Source organism: Dipodomys ordii, unplaced genomic scaffold (genome assembly GCF_000151885.1).
Source record: "Dipodomys ordii isolate 6190 unplaced genomic scaffold, Dord_2.0 Scaffold56, whole genome shotgun sequence".
Classification (NCBI taxonomy): Eukaryota; Metazoa; Chordata; class Mammalia; order Rodentia; family Heteromyidae; genus Dipodomys; species Dipodomys ordii.
In genome coordinates, this window is record NW_012267272.1 from 1,864,212 (window position 1) to 1,882,963 (window position 18,752).

General features: G+C 38.4%; 1 protein-coding gene across 3 annotated transcripts in view; it reads left to right on the forward strand.

The window, feature by feature from the left end:
* The first annotated feature begins 17,720 nt into the window (after positions 1-17,720).
* Exoc4 (exocyst complex component 4) overlaps positions 17,721-18,752 on the forward strand; it is a 691,471-nt gene continuing 690,439 nt past the window's right edge. For 2 of the 3 annotated variants that reach the window (XM_013021697.1, XM_013021698.1), the window contains exon 1: positions 17,741-17,831. In XM_013021697.1, the coding sequence (XP_012877151.1) occupies positions 17,746-17,831 (86 nt within the window). In that variant the 5' untranslated portion in view covers positions 17,741-17,745. Of the gene's footprint in view, positions 17,832-18,752 lie in introns of all 3 variants that reach the window. The other variant, XM_013021696.1, reaches the window with a different exon arrangement.

An 18,752-nucleotide genomic window follows, 5' to 3' on the forward strand; every position in this document is an offset into this window, starting at 1 on the left:
TCAGACTAACTTGCTAAATTGAGTAAAATCTAATTGAAGTTATTACTGTCTCTGGCCTGTGTTGGAGTAGTCATTTTTCTTGGAGTCAGACATGTACTCATTGGCAAAGAATTCTTTGTTTCTAACTATATCTCAGTTTTTACTTGAACAGTAGTTTCCACTCTGAAGATGGGGCGGCGGGGGGAGGGGGTGAGAAGAGATCCATTTAGGAATTAGTTCTCTCCAAATTCCAGAAATGTTCAACACCTTCCACTACCACCAAGATCAACTTCCTGTGTCTAAACTAGCAGACCTCTCTAGTTAAAGTGAACTTGGAGTGAACTTCCTAGAAACTTAGTATTCATTTCCTAATGGATCACATGAGCATATATGCCTAGGAATGCTTAATCGCCAATTATCTGAATGTAAGATTTATCACAAAAAGTTTGCAGCATATTCTTCCTGGCAGTTAGTTGATTTGAGAGATGGCATCCCACCTGGATAGAAGTCAGATTCACAACATGGCAGGACGAAAGACTAGGCAACTCCCCAGAATACATCAATTACATTTTTTATTTGCTTTATCTAATTCTTCCTTTTGTTGGAGTGAATTATGAAATTGGACTTGCCAGAATAATAAACCATCTCACACAGAGTATGAAGCAACATGCCTATCCCTGCCCCCACCCCGAGCATGACTCGACCAAGAGACCTAACAGTTCTCTTTGAAAACAAAAAGTATTACTGCTCTATGATCCTTGGAAGTGGTTTTGATACACACACACACACACACACACACAAATCATGCAGGGCTTTAAAATATGTTACAAAATGTACTACATGTTAATTTAAAATCAAAATCTAATCTTCCTTCAGATTTTCATTGAGGTGAAATTCATATGTTTAATATATTTACAATGCTGGACAGCCACCACCCCTATCAAGTTCCCAAACATTCTCCATTGTTCCAGCTCTAGAATCCATGAAGCCACTGTTCCTCATGCCCACCTCCCCACAACACTCACTGACTGATCTGCTTTCTGCCTCTGTGAACTTTCTATTCCAGACATTTCCCACAAATGGTAGCGTGGCCTTTTGTGTCTGACTTCCTTTGTTTTACATGCTCATTCTCTTTGTAGATTATCAATGCTTTATTTTTCCTTATGGATAAACGGTATTTTCGGTAACCTATCATTTATATATTTTATTATTCCTTTTCATAGAATTGACAAATGTTAGCTAATTTTTAAAGTAATATATAGTCTGTGGATATAGTAAATTACTCTAAAGTTTCAAACAGCATCCATAGATGTAGCATAGTCAATATTCTTTACTTGAAATATAACACGTGTATGAAAAGGGACACAACTTATCCACCCATCGTTGCCTGGATCTGCACAGGTGAGCACACCTGTATAAGCCCTTCTAACTCAGTTCCTCCTGCTCTCACTTTTTATTTTCTTCTTTTCTTTATTGTTATTGTAAAGGTGCTGTAAGAGAGGTTACAGTTATGCAAGTCAGATAATGAATACATTTCTTTCTGAACAGTGTCACCTCTCCCCTCCTTTTCTCCCAGTTTTCCCCTCTGAACCCCTCCCCCACAAGTTGTATAGTTCATTTTCAACATAGTGTCTAGTGAGTACCACTGTTGCATTTGTTCACCCTTTGTCCCACCATTTCTGTGTCCCCTTACCCTCTCCAAAACAGATAAGCTTTTATACAAGACAAAAGGCACAAAATTGAAAGGAAGAAAAAAACAGTGACAAAGGAGAGAAAGGAAAAAAAAACACAAAGTAACAAAAATCTTCTTGTTTCCATTTCTTGGAGTGCATTTCAATAAACATCATTTTATATGCTCATATGCACATAGCTATTGAGCTCGTGATCCTGGCCTAAGAATATCCTCCTTTGGTCTCACTGTGTGACAGTCTAGAGTCCTGTTTAATTTATCACATCTAAGTGTAACTTTTTTGTCTTTTACCATACAGTGTGTTTACTTACAGATTTATAGGCACATTCTAGTTACAAAAAATGAGGGAAATCATGGAATCTATAGTTCTTTGGGTCTGGCTTACTTTATTTAATATGACTTTCTCCAAGTCTATTTCCTTAGGAATGGTGCAATGTCATTCTTTCTGATGGAAGCATAGAATTCCATTGTGTGTGTGTGTGTGTGTGTAAAATTTTCTTTATCCATTTGGCCACCAAGGAGCATCTGGATTCACTCCATATCTTGGCTATGGTAAACAAAGTAAGCCATATACATGGTTGTACTGATAGCTGTACTGTGGCACTGTTTATACTCTATTGGATAAATGCTCAGGAGTAGAATTGCTATGTCATAGGGAAGCTCCATGTTTAGTCTTTTGAGGAAACTTCATACTGCTTTGCAGAGTGGTTGACACATTTTCATTCCCACCAAGAGTGCAATAATGTTCTCTTTTGGCCACATCCCCACCAGCATCTGTTATTGTTTTTGTTTTCTTGATAATGGCCATTCTAACTGGGGAGAAGTGAAATCTCAATGTTGTTTTGATTTGCATTTCTCTTATGGCCAGAGATGTTGAACATTTCTTCATGTGTCTATTGGCCATTCTTCTTCTTCTGAGAAGTCTCTCTTTGAGTTTGTAAGCTCATTTATTAATTGGGTTGTTGTTTCTTAAGAGTTTATTTTAGGGGTGGTTAACTTTTTGAGCTCTAAGTGTATTTTAGATATGAGGCCCTTGTTTGATGCATAGCTAGTAAAGATCATATCTCATTTTGGGGGCTTTGTATTTATCTTGCTAGCTATGTCCTCGCCATGTAGAAACTCTTCAGTCTGATGCAATCCAATTTATCTAGTATTTCTTTGATTTGTTTCAATTTTGGATCTTTGCTTAGGAAGTTTTGACCTGTGCCAAGGAGCCTTAGAAACCTGTGTTTCCCCTATCCTTTCCTGTAATATTTTCAGGGTATCTGGCCTTACATTCAGTCTTTGATCTATTTAGAATGGATTCTGGTGCAGAGTGATATATAAGGATCTAGCTTCAATTTTCTGCATAAATATAGCCAATTCTGGGGCTGGGAAGTGCCTTAGTGGTAGAGTGCTTGCCTTGCATGCATGAGGCCCTGTGTTGGATTCCTCAGCACCACATAAGTAGAAAAGGCTGGAAGTGGTGTTGTGGCTCAAGTAGTAAAGCACTAGCCTTGAACTGAAGAGCTCAGGAACAGTGCCCTGGCTCAGAGTTCAGGCCCACAACTGACAAAAAAAGAAAAAAAGTCAATTCTGCCAGCACCATTTGTTGAAGAGGCTGTCTTTCTTCCATCTTGTGTTTTTTGGCTCCCTTATCAAATATTTGGTAGCTAGATGTTTTTCTGTTGATTTCTGAGTCTTCTATTTCATTGGTCCTCAGGCCTATTTTTGTGCCAGTACTGAGCTATTTTTATTACTATGGCTTTATAATAATATTTGAAGTTTGGTATGATATTCCTCCAACACTATTCTTCCTGAGAAGATTGTTTATGCTGTGTGGGGTCTTTTATTATTCCATATAAATTTTTGGATTGCTTTCTCTATATCATGGAAGAACATTGTTGGGGTTTTGGTGGGGTTGTTTTTTTTTGTTTTGTCAGTTGTAGGGCTTGAACTTGGGGTCTGGGTGCTGTCCCTGAACTCTTTTGCTCTAGGCTAAAGCTCTACCACTTTGAGTCACAGTGCCACTTCCAGTTTTCTTGTTGTTAATTGGAGATAAGAGTCGCATGGACTTTCTTGCCCAGCCTGGCTTTCAATCACAATCCTCAGATCTCAGTGTCCTGAGTAGCTAGGATTAGAGGTGTGAGCTACCAGTACCCAGTGTTGCTGGGATTTTGATGAGAGCTTTTACTTTTTCTTGTGAAAGATTTGTCTTTACATCCTGAATCTATTTGTTCTGTGGAAGAGAAACTTGTCTACCACATGTTGTACAGATTATTTGTCCATCTTCCCCTTCTGCCTCATGCTCAGATTCAGAAAGAGGCTTAGAATTCCCCCTGTCCCCAAGCAGAAACAAAGTCTTTCCTTACAGCTGAGCAGACAGGACACTTTGCCCCTTAGTGTGAAGGAATTCAAAGTAGGAGAGAATGACACTGAATCAATTGTAGCTGAGTTTGTGCCAGCTAGTAACTCTAGTATACATTTCCCATGTTGGATGAGCAATTAATCCTTTCATTATGAAAAGCCTTTTAAGTGTTTGCAGGGATAGACAGGGAAACTCAATGGGGCCTTATGTCTTTTTCTGTGGAGGTTTTTCTGGGGGAGACAGGAAATAGCTTTCCTTGCCAAATCCACCTTGAGACGAATTCTTCCTAACTAGAGTAGAATTTAAGAGCTGCAGCTAGATAAAGAGCTGGACTAGACTTTAATATCAACAACTAGATGAACAGAAAATCCAAAGCCAAGATCAATGTGAAAAGTAGTTAGAATTTCAGGTGGAAAGCCAATGTGGAGCCATACAATATGAACCTTCCAAAGCCAAAGCTGGAAGAGAAAGGGGCTGGGTGGAGTCTTTTCTTTGGTGGTGGGGAAGGGTAACAAAGTCTTGTTGTATAGGTCAGGCTGCACTTTACACACACTTCATTCTACTAGGTAATAAGATTACAAGTGTGAACTTCCATGCTCAATATTTGAGATAAACTTATCAAGACTAATTCTCCTCTTTATTCTACACCGTTTATTTGTTTTTTTCTTTTTCTTTTCTTTTTTTTTAATTGTGAAAATACCATACAGAGGGGTTACAATTACATAGGCAAGATAATGAGTACATTTCTTATCAAGCATTGTTGCCTCCTCCTTTGTTTCCCCTTCCCATCCCTTCCCATCCTTCCCATCACCCCCCTCACCTCCCACCCCTGCCTAAGTTGTAAAGTTCGTTCTTCAACATAACGACTTGTATATCTCATATAGGGGGTTTCTGACATACATCATAGGCATATGATGAGTTTTCACTCCTGTGACTTCTTGGTGGAAGACAACTCTGCTCAAAGAAGCCTCTCCTCCTCCACCTCCTCCTCTTTTCCTTGTCCTCGTCCTCGTCCTCGTCCTCCTCCTCCTCCTCCTCCTCCTCCTTCTCCTCCTCCTCCTCTCTCCTTCTCCCCCCCACCACTGAGTTGGCTGTCTACACCACGTCTTCTACCCTGATTCCTGCACAGTGATAACTAACATGGACTGCATAACAACCACAACAGCTGACAGTGTTGATACTGTGTTTGGCATGGTACTAAGTGGCTTTTAGTCTGTTGGACCTTCATAATAGCTCTCATAATCAACACTATCCTTATTCCCACTTAGCAAATAAGGAAAATGAGGCACAATGAGGTTATTACTAGCTAATGTGTGGTAGAAGCAAGACTTACATCAAGGTGGGTGTTTCTGACTCCTCAGACCATATTCTGAATTTTATGATACTTTATATCAAAGTTTCAGTGTGTGTGTGTGTGTGTGTGTGTGTGTGTGGTGTGTGTATGTGTGTGTATATGTGTGTGTGGTGTGTGTGTGGTATGTGTATGTGTGTGTGTGGCGTGTGTTTATGTGTGTGTATGTGTGTGCATGTGTGTATGTGTATGTGTGTATGTGTGTATATGTGTGCATGTTTGTATGTGTATGTGTGTGTGTGTGTGTGTGTGTGTGTGTGTCTGTGTGTCTGTGTGTCTGTGTGGTGCTGGGGATCAAATCCAGGACCGCTCACATGCTAGGTAAGCACTCTGTCACTGAGCTGTATCACCCAGGCTTCAAAGTGCATTTGATGGTCAACCTTTGAGTATGTCTGCAGCTTTGTAGACTGTTACTATAAATCTAGTTTGTTTGTTTTTTTTTGGGTCCGGTTATGGGGTCTGAACTCTGGCCTGGGCGCTGTCCCTCAGCTCTTCAGCTCAAGGCTAGCGCTCTACCACTTGAGCCACAGCACCACTTCCGGCTTTTTTCTTTTTGCTTATATGGTGCTGAGGAATGGAACCCAGGGCCTCATGCATGCAAGGCAAGCGCTCTACCACTGAGCCACCTTCCCAGCCCTAAATCTAGTTTTTTGTTGGTTCAGAGATGGGTATGTCTTCGGTAGTTCCTCACCTGTGCTTCAAGTGGAATGCATCATCTCTTGCCCAGTTATTGAACAGAGTGGCCACCGTGGGCAAAGCATTGAAAATAGTTGAGGTCTACCAGACCTAATCCCTGACATAGGAGGCTCTTACAGTGTCACCGGGATGCAGGGATGTTTAGAAAATGCCCGGATTTAAATTTAGGAATACTCATTGCAGCCCTGAGTTGGGTTTTATCTCATTATCCTTGAATCATCAGGATGCTATGGAAAAGATGTTGCCTTCTTGTAAGGCAGAAAAAAAAGGAGCTCCTTTGATACTTTTTACCATAGAGTACTGGAAGGGTTTGTTGGAGTGAGACTAGTTTAAGATCGAAGGCAAAATAACAAAGCGCTATTATCTCCTCCCACAGCACACAGTGCCCTTTTGGAACTATTGCCTTATAGACTTAGTACACAGAGCAAAGCCCTCTGGGAATGAGCACTTACCATGAAAGATGGTTTATTATCATAATGGAGTATTCAATTAGTTGCTCTGATGAGAGGTGGAAGGGTTTCTAAATTCATTGTATTAATTTAGAGTTTGGGGAAATAATTAAAAAATATAGGCCACCTATGGGTGCTGCATAAATGTGGATGATATAGTGTGGTTATAATGGGAATATGATGTATTTTATTTATACAGTCTCTAGCTACAAAGAGTATATTAGGCATTTTGCAGTGAGGCTCGGAAGCCTAAAACAAACAAGATTAAAATCAGCAATAAAGCAGATCAAGAGAAGCCAGTGAGATGCAGCAATAAATTTGATGCAAAACCAATGTGATCTGCCTAAGGCCTTTTAGAATTTGATGTAGGCTGATGCTTCTGTTTTCTTATTTTAGTGATGGGGCGGATGAGGTGGTTGATGATTGTGAGGGAAAGGTCAGCCTGGAAGGGCTTCTTATTGCAAGAAGCACAATTCCACTGCTATTGTTGCCATCAGAATTTTCCTACACTAAACACAGTTTCCTAGTTAAACTCAGTGTGTGTGTTTGTGTGTGTGTGTGTGTGTGCATGTGAGGAGTGTGTATCTCTTCACACTCACTTACATACTTTTTTTTTTTTTTTGGTCTTGGTGCTTGAATTCTGGGCCTGGGTGCTGTCCCTCAGCTCTTCAGCTCAAGGCTAGTGCTCTACTACTTGAGCCACAGCGCCACTTCTGGCTTTTTCTGCTTATGTGATGCTGAGGAATCAAACCCAGGACCTCATGCATGCAAGGCAAGCACTCTACCACTGAGCCACCTTCCCATCCCCTACATACATTTTATAGTCATGAAAACCTTCCTTTAAACATGACACCAAAACATTTTGTTGGGCTCCCTGTAGCATTCTCTTTGGTTTCTCCTAAGCCCATTCTTACCTCCCAATCTTATAAAGTCTCTGGACTCTGGCATTGCACATGAGACAGAAATAAGACCATAGAGATCAGATCCTGCAAAGGAGGCTGCATAGCCCTTTGTTTGCCTAGAATATTATGGACTTAACAATGATATGGGGTTCATTGGGTCCAGGTAGCCAATTCTAATAGTATTTAGAAAAGTGCCTTGTTGCAGAACTTTATACAAATGGCCACAAGTTTATTGAGAAAGAATAAATGTGTTCTCTGTATGGAAAAAAATCTTTTTTTTCTCTAGGCACGTGTATTAAACACATACTAATGTGTATTGCCTAATGCAATAAAGGGGAAATCCTTAATTCCTGACGTTGAAGAGGATGGTTCCAGTCCAGTTTGTGCCCAGTTCTTTTCTTTTGCTGCAAATGCAGATGCATTAGCCTGACAATCCATTGCCTCTAAAAACTGAATATTACATATCTTCTGTGTAAGATTTCCCCACCTACCACATATTATACAAATTTATTTGTTAGTTTCCAGCTCTCCTGTTAAAAGTGGTGCATGGTAAGAAACAGAGCTTCTCTCTCAGTTGAACATGTGGTCATCCTTGGTCTCTTTAGCCTCTGTTTGAGCCTTAGCACAGTCCATGTTCTCTTTCCTGTGGCCATCCCAAAACTGTGAGTGCATTGGTGGGAAGAATGGCTTTCCATTTGAAAGCTATGTTTAAAGATCCTGCCTTGAGATTATCATGGAATATTCTGGGTAGTACCAATAAACATCTTCTTCCTCTCTGTGCCAGTGACTCTAGGTGTTATTGTTTAAATATTTCATTTCTCAAGCCAGGTCACAACATCAAATTGTAATTGTGTATCATGCTTGAAATAGTCCCCAGCTTGCTGGTATATCTCAGTAGGATGGAACTACTTTCACATTTCCTTAATCATGAGCCATACCTTTGTTGTATGAGCAGCAATAATCAATAACTACATGTTTTCCATATATAATTTATATATTTTCTTTTTCCCTCAATATCTTTTTGGAAAAATTTCAAGCCTATAGAGAAATTGAAAGAACAGAATGGTGGAAATCTGTATAATGTTTACCTAGACTTACCAAGTATTAATATTTGGCCACATTTGCAGAATCTGTTTATGCACACCTCATTTTTTTCTAAACTGTTTCCAAATCATCTGTACAAATCATGTTTCACTTGCAAAAACTTCAACACACATTTCCCCAAAATAAAAACAGTATATATATATATATATATGTGTGTAATTATAATCATATATATATCATAGCTATAAGAGATATCTATCTATCATCTATATCTATCATCTCTATAAAAACATTTCTCCAAAGTAGAAGACATTTTCCTCATAAAGAATCCAACATTCTACTGGGTACAGATGGCTTATAACTGTACCTAGGTATGCCTGTAGATGAGATTGTGAATTTCACAGTTCCAGGACAATCCAGGAAAAAAGTTCATGTGAGTCTGTCTCAACAGATAAAGCTAGGCATGGTGGCATGTGCTGGATCATACCAGTTATAATGTGAAGCCAAACATAGGCAAATAACTGTTTAGGCGCACACTTAGGCGGAAAGTAAGACATGATCTCAAAAGTATCCAATACAAAAGGAGAACTGCAGCTGTGGCTCGGGTAGAGTGCCGGCCTAGGAAGCAAGAGGCCCTAAGTTCAAACCTCAGTCCCACAAAGAAAAGAAAATAAAAAGAACCCAACATTCAGTTCTTAGGTAAAAACGACATTTATTAATTTACAAATGTTGGCAGTGAACAGATAACAGGTGGTAATGACTACTTATTAAGAAGTGTGTTTGAGCATTTATTTACTTTATATATTTAAATTCAGGCATTTCACAAACTTATAAAGCAAAACAAATGCTAGCTATTCTGCAGGACTCAGCACATCCAGGTGAGAAATGTTGTGCTGAGAAATCATGTCCAAAATCAAAGCATTTGGTGAGATTTCCAACAATAGTCTCAATACAATACATTACAGGAAGCTTTTGGATGTGAAAGAGACTGACCTGTAGGTAGGAATCCTGAGAAGGCTTTTCAGAAGGGCAATCAAATATTGGAAGAGATTTTTCAGATGGTACCTGAATGGGAGAAGGGCTGGAAATAAAAAAGTGAGATGCTGCAGGATTTCTCACATTGGTGCTATAAGTCAACAGGCTATTATCACCTTCCAGAGCATAGACGTGAGTGAGCTCCAGGGGATGAAAGAAAGGACTGACAAAATGAAATTCAAAGCAAGAATGCCAAACACATTCAGGTCTGTCTGTAAACTTGTAATGTCTTATTCAAGTTATAATCTTAAGTAAGTAATGTTTATGTGTTTCAAAATTTAAGAAATACACCTCTGCCCTTCAGTGAATAATTCCCTTCCAAGAGGCAAGCAGAATTATTGTTTTAGCAGCATGACAATCATCTATAAGTACTTATATTAAATAAGCATGTGGCTTTTCATATTATCTACAGTTTCAGCCATACATGGTGAAAATTTGACAAAACCATGGCTTTTACCTGAGACAATATGAGAAACTTCAGATGTGAAATCATGTTGCTGATTCTGTTTTAATATTCTTTCTAATGTTATTCATTGTAATGAGTAGCAATCCATAAATCAATCAAACATGAATTCTGTTTGTGTTATTGTTCCCAAAGGCAGTTTGAATTAATTCACTGAAACAGTGAAGTCTCTTAAAAATTGCTAAAGAAAATACTGTTTAAATCACTTATCATTAGTTTGATCACTGCAACAACTTTTATCAGTCTCTCTGGTGTAATTTTCCTTAAAAAATGATGTTTTCTTTATTTTTGTGGGTTTTTTGTTTGTTTTTAAAAAGCAGTATAGACAATGCTTCAATTCAACAAATCCTATACTTCCCGGGAGCTCTGCTCTGTGGACATTAAAGGATGAAAATAAATGCAGCAATCATTTCCTACTCAAGTTCATGAATGAATGAGACACTTCTTCTATAATAATACCAATTTATTATAATATTATTGGTAAACTAAGAAAGCCATGCTGTGAAGTGTGTAGTATATACATACTCACAGGTATGTGTGTGTGTGGGGGGGGGGGTGAATGCATAGGTGAGTTACTGACCTTTAGCATTTAAGTAGACTTTTTTTTTTTGGTCAGTCATGGGGCTTGAACTCTGGGCCTAGGTGCTGTCCCTCAGCTCTTCAGCTCAAGGCAATTGCTCTACCACTTGAGCCACAGTGCCACTTCCACTTTTCTGGTGCTTTATTGGAGATAAGAGTCTCCTGGACTTTCCTGCCCTGGGCTGGCTTTGAAACACAGTCTTCAGCCTCCTGAGTAGTGAGAATTACAGAGGTAAGCCACCGGTGCCCAGTTTAAGTAGACACTGAAGCAAAGAAATTGAAAGAAACATTCATTAAAACAGAACCCGCACCTAGGACATGGGAAGGACAGGCTGTCTGGAAAAGTGTCAGCTGACACTACTGTGAGCCACTTCCAGATGAGTATGGTTATACCCGGGTACCCCAAATTATTCCTGATAGCTTTGAGACCATGCTCAGCAGCAAAATCAATGACCTGCTAATGGTGACCTACCTGACCAACCTCACACAGTCCTAGATCACCCTCAAAGAGAAATCTGTAAACCTGAGAATGGGACCTAAACATTTGCACACCAAAGAGAGTTGCTGAGATGCAAATGAAAAACAAAAACAAAAACAGAACCAGTTGTTGACTGTCCCCATTGTGTATAATCTCATAACAACCTAGGAGAAATGAGTGGCCACATTTTCACAGACAATGTGAACCTCAGAGGCATTTTATGTTGAGTGGAAGTATGGAGAAAGAAAGAAAATATAACAATGTCTGGCATTTCCAGGTCTTGGATAGAGAGTGGTAATGATTAATTATTCTCTCCAATGAGAATGTGAGAATAATTAATAAGCTTTCAGTTTATTAATTGAAGGAATGATTGAGGAAGGAAGGTTTGAAGGAGGAGGAAAAGACAGAAGGAGGAAGTGGAGGAGGAGGAGGAGGAGAAGGAGATGGTAGCAGCATTGTGCATGCTGAGTGTGGTGGTGTACATATGTAATCTATCCCTTGGGAGGTTGATGTGGGAGTTTAAGGTCAGCATTGCAAGACACCATTTCATCTCCTCCCCCTCTACCCTACCCTCTGCCCCGTTCCTCCCCCCCCCCCGCCTCCAAGCATTCAAAGGAAAGAGTACTGTGTAATTCTACTTATAAAATTCCACTCCAAATACAAGGCAATAGGTGTACAATTAAACTAAACTAGCCTTTATATCAGTTTCATCTGAACCCACGTAATTGAAAAAGTTGGTATAAAATATGAATTGTTCCCCTGTGGTAAGTTATCATGAACTTTTTCCTTCAGTTTATAATCTACATCTCATGTACTGATTTACTCAACCTTGCCTATAGTACTTAAAAAAAATACCTTAGCTGAGTTGCTGCTCCTAAGTAGGCAGAACTCTTTTCTAGAGTTCTGTCTTCACCTGGAGATTTTGAGGCTCTTGTTTTCCAGTCTGCATCTGCACTGGTTTTTCTACCAACACCATGGGGCTGGATGGACTCTTTTTATGAATCTCTGGGAAGCCATTCTGCTGCTATATTAGCTTTACTCACACATTCCATTTATCTACAATAATAAGTGTATCAATATCCTGGATTTATATAAAGCTGCACATCCAAAGAGGTCAAAGTATTTTCATTTAATTGAATGTTTCTGTAGCTTTAAGAGCCTCTGGGTATATTTACAAATGTAATCATTAAAAAAAAACAGTCTCTCCTGGTTTACAAATAATAAGACAACATAAAACAAGACCTGCACATGCTCTATTTTTTGCCCTTACTGTACAAAGCTATCCAGTGTCTGGGAAGGGGTACAAGGTCTTTTCTGAGATGAATCTCATACGATCTCTATGTGTCTTTCAGTGGCTGGCACCAGTCACTGCCCCCCACCCCCCAGGAGACCATTTGTTGCAGGCAAAGTATATCCCTGAACACAGAAAACATGTCCTTCCCATTGTACCTCTGTTTGTCTTACGATCTATGATTCCATGAAAATGTCTCTAGTCATTCTCACCATCACTGATTGTTTTCCATGGAAACATCTGCAACATTTAAGATCTCATCTTTTTAGGCATTCAATAAATGCTGTGGTTTATGATTATTTCGACTGTTTCGATGCTTTTTATTTCCTCCTTATATGTCAACATCTTCACACAGACTGATGTGTAATTGATCTTTCAGAGATTCATAAATCTTAGTTGGCTTCAACAGTCCAGTGAGTTTGAGAGTCTGTATTAAAGGTGAATGTTTATAAGTGGTACACTTGTTGGTCTTTCCCTAGAATGAAAAATAAAATTCTTTTCCCAGTCTAGTGCACGTGTGAAGTTATCCTGTGGGCTCATCTACAACAGAAGTGATATTAAAGAGTATGTTTGTTCCAGTTACAGTGGCTCAAGCCTGTAACCCTAATTATATGGAGGGCTGAGATAAGGATGATTGCAGTTCAAACACAACCTTGGCAAAAACAAACAAAAACCCAACAACTCTCACCCAAGCCCCAAACCAAAATACCTACAAACAAACAAATAAAAAAGACTTTGTGAGATGCCCCTCTCAAGAGAAAAATCATGGTGTGGTAGCAGGTGTCTGTCATCCCAGTTTTGGAGGAAAACATAAAAAGATCACAGGTGAGGCCAGCCTAGGCAAAAAGTGAGAACTTGTCTGAAAAATATCAGAGCACAAAAAGCTGTAACATGGCTCAACTGAAACGCCTGCCCAAAGAAAGAGCAAGTCCCTGAGTTAAAATTCCAGTACTGTCCAGAAAAAGAATATGTTGTCCCTTAAAGATTAAAGACATATTAGGCAAAATATCCTGAGGTGAGATGTGAAGGTAGAAAAAAACCAAAATAATTTCTTTAATGAAGATTTTTTTTTTTTTCGGTTGGTCGTGGAGCCTGAACTCGGCCTGGGCTCTGTCCTTCAGCTCTTCAGCTCAAGGCTAGCGCTCTATCACTTGAGCCACAGTACCACTTCTGGTTTTTTCTACTTATGTGGTGCTGAGGAATCCAACCCAGGGCCTCATGCACGCGAGGCAAGCACTCTACCACTGAGCCACTTTCCCAGCCCTGAAGATTTATTTTTGATGTGCTAACTTAATTACACTTGATTGCATTTCCAACATGTAATAGAAGTGGCTCTTAGTTTTGACACTTACCTAATTCTTGCTTTTAAAAAAGTACTCCTATATTCTTGTTTATAAACATTGGGAACCACAAATAACTTGTCCACATTATTGTGTCCACATTATTGCACCTCAAACAACTTCATTTAACTGTCAGTGATGTATTTAATTAATTATTGATACTATTAAGTAGTTGTACAAAGGGGTTACAATTTCATAAGTCAAGATTATGAGTACAATGCATCTTGGTCAATGTCTCTCCTTCCTTGGTTTCCTCCTCTTTTCTCCTTATCATGTGATATATTTTAAACAAAATTAGCATCTAAGTTAAGCATCTTGGTGGGTATTGACATGTGCTGCCAATTCTCTCAGTGAGATCTGAGGCTCATGGTTGGAAGCCCCCTGGGGCAGAAAAGTCCCTGTGAGACTCTTATCTCCAGTTAACCACTCAAATATCAGAAGTGGAGCTGTGGCTTAAAGTGGTGGAGCAAAGGAGCTCAGGGATAGCACCCAGGCCCTGAGTTTAAGTTCAAAAAATAAAAAAGTCCACCAGATAAAGAAACTAAAACACAGAATGGCTTTCCAAAGGTATATTAGCCAATATGGAGCGAGCTTGAGACCAAATCTAAGCTGTCCTACTACTTCAGTATTATTTATTGGAAAATATGCCTAACATATAGCTGTCCAATTTTAACCACTTCAAGGTGTAGAATTCAGTGAGTTTATTCCAGCCTAAAGTTATGTAACCTCAACACTGATACTGTCAACTTCCAGAACATTTTAGCCCCCCCCCAAAGAAAACCTGGATCCATTACACAGTCATTTCCTCCTTCCCAGCTCTAAGCAATGATTATGTCTCTATTAATTTTTTAGCTTCAAAATCCTATTTTTTCATAAATAGCCTCAAACATAATGTGGCCTTCCCAATTTCCTTGATTTAGAACAATGTTTTGAGGTTCCTAGTTGTTCAAGCGCGTGTCAGTAATTCATGACATTTTTAAAGACAAGTCACAGCTCATTGTGAGGGCATTCCAAATTTGCTTATATCACAATTACAGAACATATAACAAATTTTATTGTAAATAGTGCTGTTATGAATGTTCAGTTATTTTTTGAACACTGAATCTCTTGAAATATAACCATGATTGGAATTGCTGATGAATATGATCATTTTATGTTGAACCTATCTGAGAAGCCACTAGCTGTTTTCTACCATGGCTGAACGAGTTCACATTCTCAAAAGCAATGTGTAAATATTCTAATTTCTTCATCTACTTGCAATATTAATTTTTCTGTTTTTAAAACTGTAGCCAACCCAGTGAATATAAAGAGGTAACTCATTAAATATTTTTAATTTGCATTTCCTTAATGATTACTAATACTGAGCATCCTTTCATATGCCTGTTGACCATTTGTAATTTATGTATTTCTTTTGGAGAAATGTTATCTAGACTATTGCCTGGTTTTATTTATTTTTTAAATCCTTTGTTGAGTTGTAAGAATGTTTTCTTTTTATATGATCTGGATAAAAGATCCTTACTGGATATATGGTTCGCTTATATTTTGTCTCATTCTGAGGTGATTTTTTTGACTTTTCTGCTACTATACAATGATGCACAAAAAATTCAATTTTATAATTTTAATTTAATAATATATTTCTTGTGTTGTTTGTTCTAAACCTATGCTAACTAATCAAGATTTATTCTGTTATTTTCTTCTATGAGGCTTGTCTCCTAAATTTAGATTTTTGTTTCATTTTGAAAGTTTTTGCATATGGTATGGGGTAGACGTTCAACTTTGTTTCTTTGTGTATGGATATCTAGTATTCTAGAAGAATTTGTTGAAAAGAATTTGGTTACCCCATAGAGTGTTATAGGCACCTTAGTCAAAATGCAATTGACCAGACATTAGTGTATTTTGGGGTTCTTAATTGTTTTCCATGTAATTGTAATTTGTAATTCCTATGTAATTATCTTTACTTTAATGTTCCTATCTAATTGTCTAATTGCTGTAACTTTTTGGTAAGTTTGAAAATGGAAAAATTTGAGTCTTTCACATGTATTCCTTCCCAAGATTACTTTGACTATTGGACCCTTCTCATTTCCACAGTTTTAGAATCCGCTGTTCCATTCCTGTTAAAAAGGCCATTGATTGCATAGAATTTATAGATAGTTTTGGGGAGTTTTCTTTTCTTAATATCAATGTTATACAACTTTTGAATGTGTCTTTCCATTTGTTTTTAGTTCTTTTGAAATTTCTATCAGCAGTGTTTTGTGGTTTCTGACATTCTTATCTTTGATGTCCTTGATTGCATTTTCCTAGATATTTTATTTAGGAAATGATATTGCACATGGATTTGTTTTGTTAATTTTTATTACTAATATGTAGAAATCATCACTATTTTTTGGTGTCAATTTTGTATACTGACACTTTGCTGAATTCTTTTATTACCTTCAATAGTTTTTCTTTCTGTATGCTTTATGATAGTTTCTATATAAGAGGATGTCATGTATAAATAGAGATTATTTTTGTGTGTTCTTTTGTTTACAACTTCAATGCCTATATATATATTTTTTGACCACGTTCCCTGATTATGATTCCTTTAGTTTATTGAATAGATTCCTTGGAAGTAAACATGCTTGTCTTATTTCTGATCTTAGTGAGAAAGTTTTCAGTTTTTCATTATTGAGTATAATATTCACTGTGTTTTAAAGAAATTCCATTACTATGTGAAAGAGTTTCCTTCTGTTTCAAGTTTTCTGAGTATTTTTATTATAAGTGAGTTTTCCATACCAATTGATTATACCCTCCGTTTGAAACCCTAACCACTAGGAAAAATTCCTTTCTCTTTCTCTGAATTATTTAATTTTATAATCTGTCTTTTGCATTATGACATAAAATAATATTTTGATTAAGGACTATTAAAATTACAACTTCCAGTGGCTATATGTGGTTTTTCTCATATGAATTTTTCATAACTTATTTAATACATTTATATTTCAGAATTTTAATATTTTATTCATATCTATTTTTTCAGAACTAAGGTCACAGGACTGGAATACTAGGATCACTTTGAAGTTATAATATATTCATATAATTTCTAAAGAATTTGTAAAAATAAATAGTAAAAATAGTTGTGTTCTGAGTTTAGTGCTGTATAACACTCAGGACCTCTGAGTCTTCTTACTAATTATATCTGCCATTCTCTAGTCTTTGCTGTTATTAAGCAAATCACTTTCTTTTCAATAATTTTTCTTCATCTTGGTCTTTATTCTACCCACCATCGTTAAGCATTTTAATCTTTTTGTCTATTTAGTCTCTGATTTTAATGACTAAACCAACAGATGTCAATGCAGGAAATACTACTAATTTTTCCTGTAAAAGTATTAATCAAGCCATTTATAGTAAAACCTACTAGTGAAGCTATAAATAAACCCTAAATATTAGGCTTTATATAAATATAGGCTTTACATTGGGAACAGAAGGAATCTACAATCTGGTCAGCTTTGTTTTTTAGCTTTACCAATATTCATTTGTGTGTTCCAGTGTGCATCAAAAATATTATCTAGAAAAATAGGCACGATGAAAAAATTGAATTCACATGTAATATGAAACTAGAAATATTTATTTCAGAAAACACCGAAACAAAGAATTTCTATGCCTATTACTTTTTGCATTGGATTAGATTTTCAAAATCACTTGTTTCAAACCTGCGTATGGACATCAAACATACAGGCCTTTATCTACAAATACACTTAATTAGCATCATCATGTAACATTTGACTAAAAAGCTTGACAGCATCCTAAAAGCAAGTGAACTGAAAAAAGATCAAAGTCTATACAAGTGAAGGTGCTCTTTAGAAGACTTGAAGTTATCTTTGATTTACTTAATTGCTGTAAAAAAGAACTACAACTCCCAGTGTGCTTGGGAGCAAACACGCTTGCCGCGGCAAAGAGACTTGCAGTGTTAGTCCCACCTCTTCCCTCCCTTTATTGGGTGTTGCACTTCCGCATGTCTGAAATTCTCTTCTCCTATTGGCTTATACCCGAGGGGCGTCAAATACGGAATTTACGTTCGCCTGGTTCTGTCAAGCCCGGCGGCTCTTCACCACCCGTACCAAGATGGCGGCAGAAGCAGCTGGTGGGAAATACAGGAGCACAGTCAGCAAAAGCAAAGACCCTTCGGGGCTGCTCATCTCAGTGATCAGGTGAGGGAGGCAGGAGGCAGGGTCAGGGGTCAGGGGACAGCGGCTCGACCTCCGGTTTAGAAGGGAGAAGGGAGCCGGGGTCCACCCTGCCGACCCTTCTGTGCGCTCCTGGCCTCCCCAGCTCCTCCCAGGGCCCGTGGTTACCCGTGCTGGGGCCTCAGCCCCTCCATCACCCCCCCCCCCCCCCCACACACACACCCGTTTTACTTTTTTACCTCCGACGTTGGGCTTTAGCGGGAGGAGCCGCGCCTCAAGGTCTCTTCTGTAGGAGCAGAGAGCTTTTTAGGGTCCCAGGGCCTGGCAGAGGAAGGCTGGGGAAGGCATGGTCAACGAGGACACACGTGTATGCACACATTGGTGGATTGATGGCACCAGGGAAGGAGTCCCGTTTCCCAGTCCAGAGGGACTTCCAGAAGTTTGGGCATTTCCTGTCACGAGTTTCAGGGTGTCCCAACTCCGGACACTCTTCCCCACCCGTGAATGGCCACGGCCTCCAGTTCAAGGATCTGCAGTGAGCTGGTTACCACTGTGGGTTTTGAAGGCTCACATTCGTTTCTGATTTTCGTTCTGTTGTTTGCTGCCTTCCTAGTCCTTAAAAACCAAACAGCTTTCAAATTCTCTATGCATGGAACAGTAAAGTGTGAGTGGAGTGGTGGACCTTCAAGGAATCTTTTTGTTGTTGTTGTTGTTTATAAAGTGAAATAAATTGAGCACCGGTAAAGATGATATAGGAATAACTAAAAACAACTTGAATGAAATGTATATTACAGGAATAACTAAAAACAACTTGAATGAAATGTTATTTATGACACATTTCACATTGTTGGCAATGGAATTTCAACTCGTTTTTTTTTTTTTTAATTTGAGGGGGGAGTTGGGTGAAAAGTACACCTCATCTTATCTTCCCCTCAACCTCTGCTC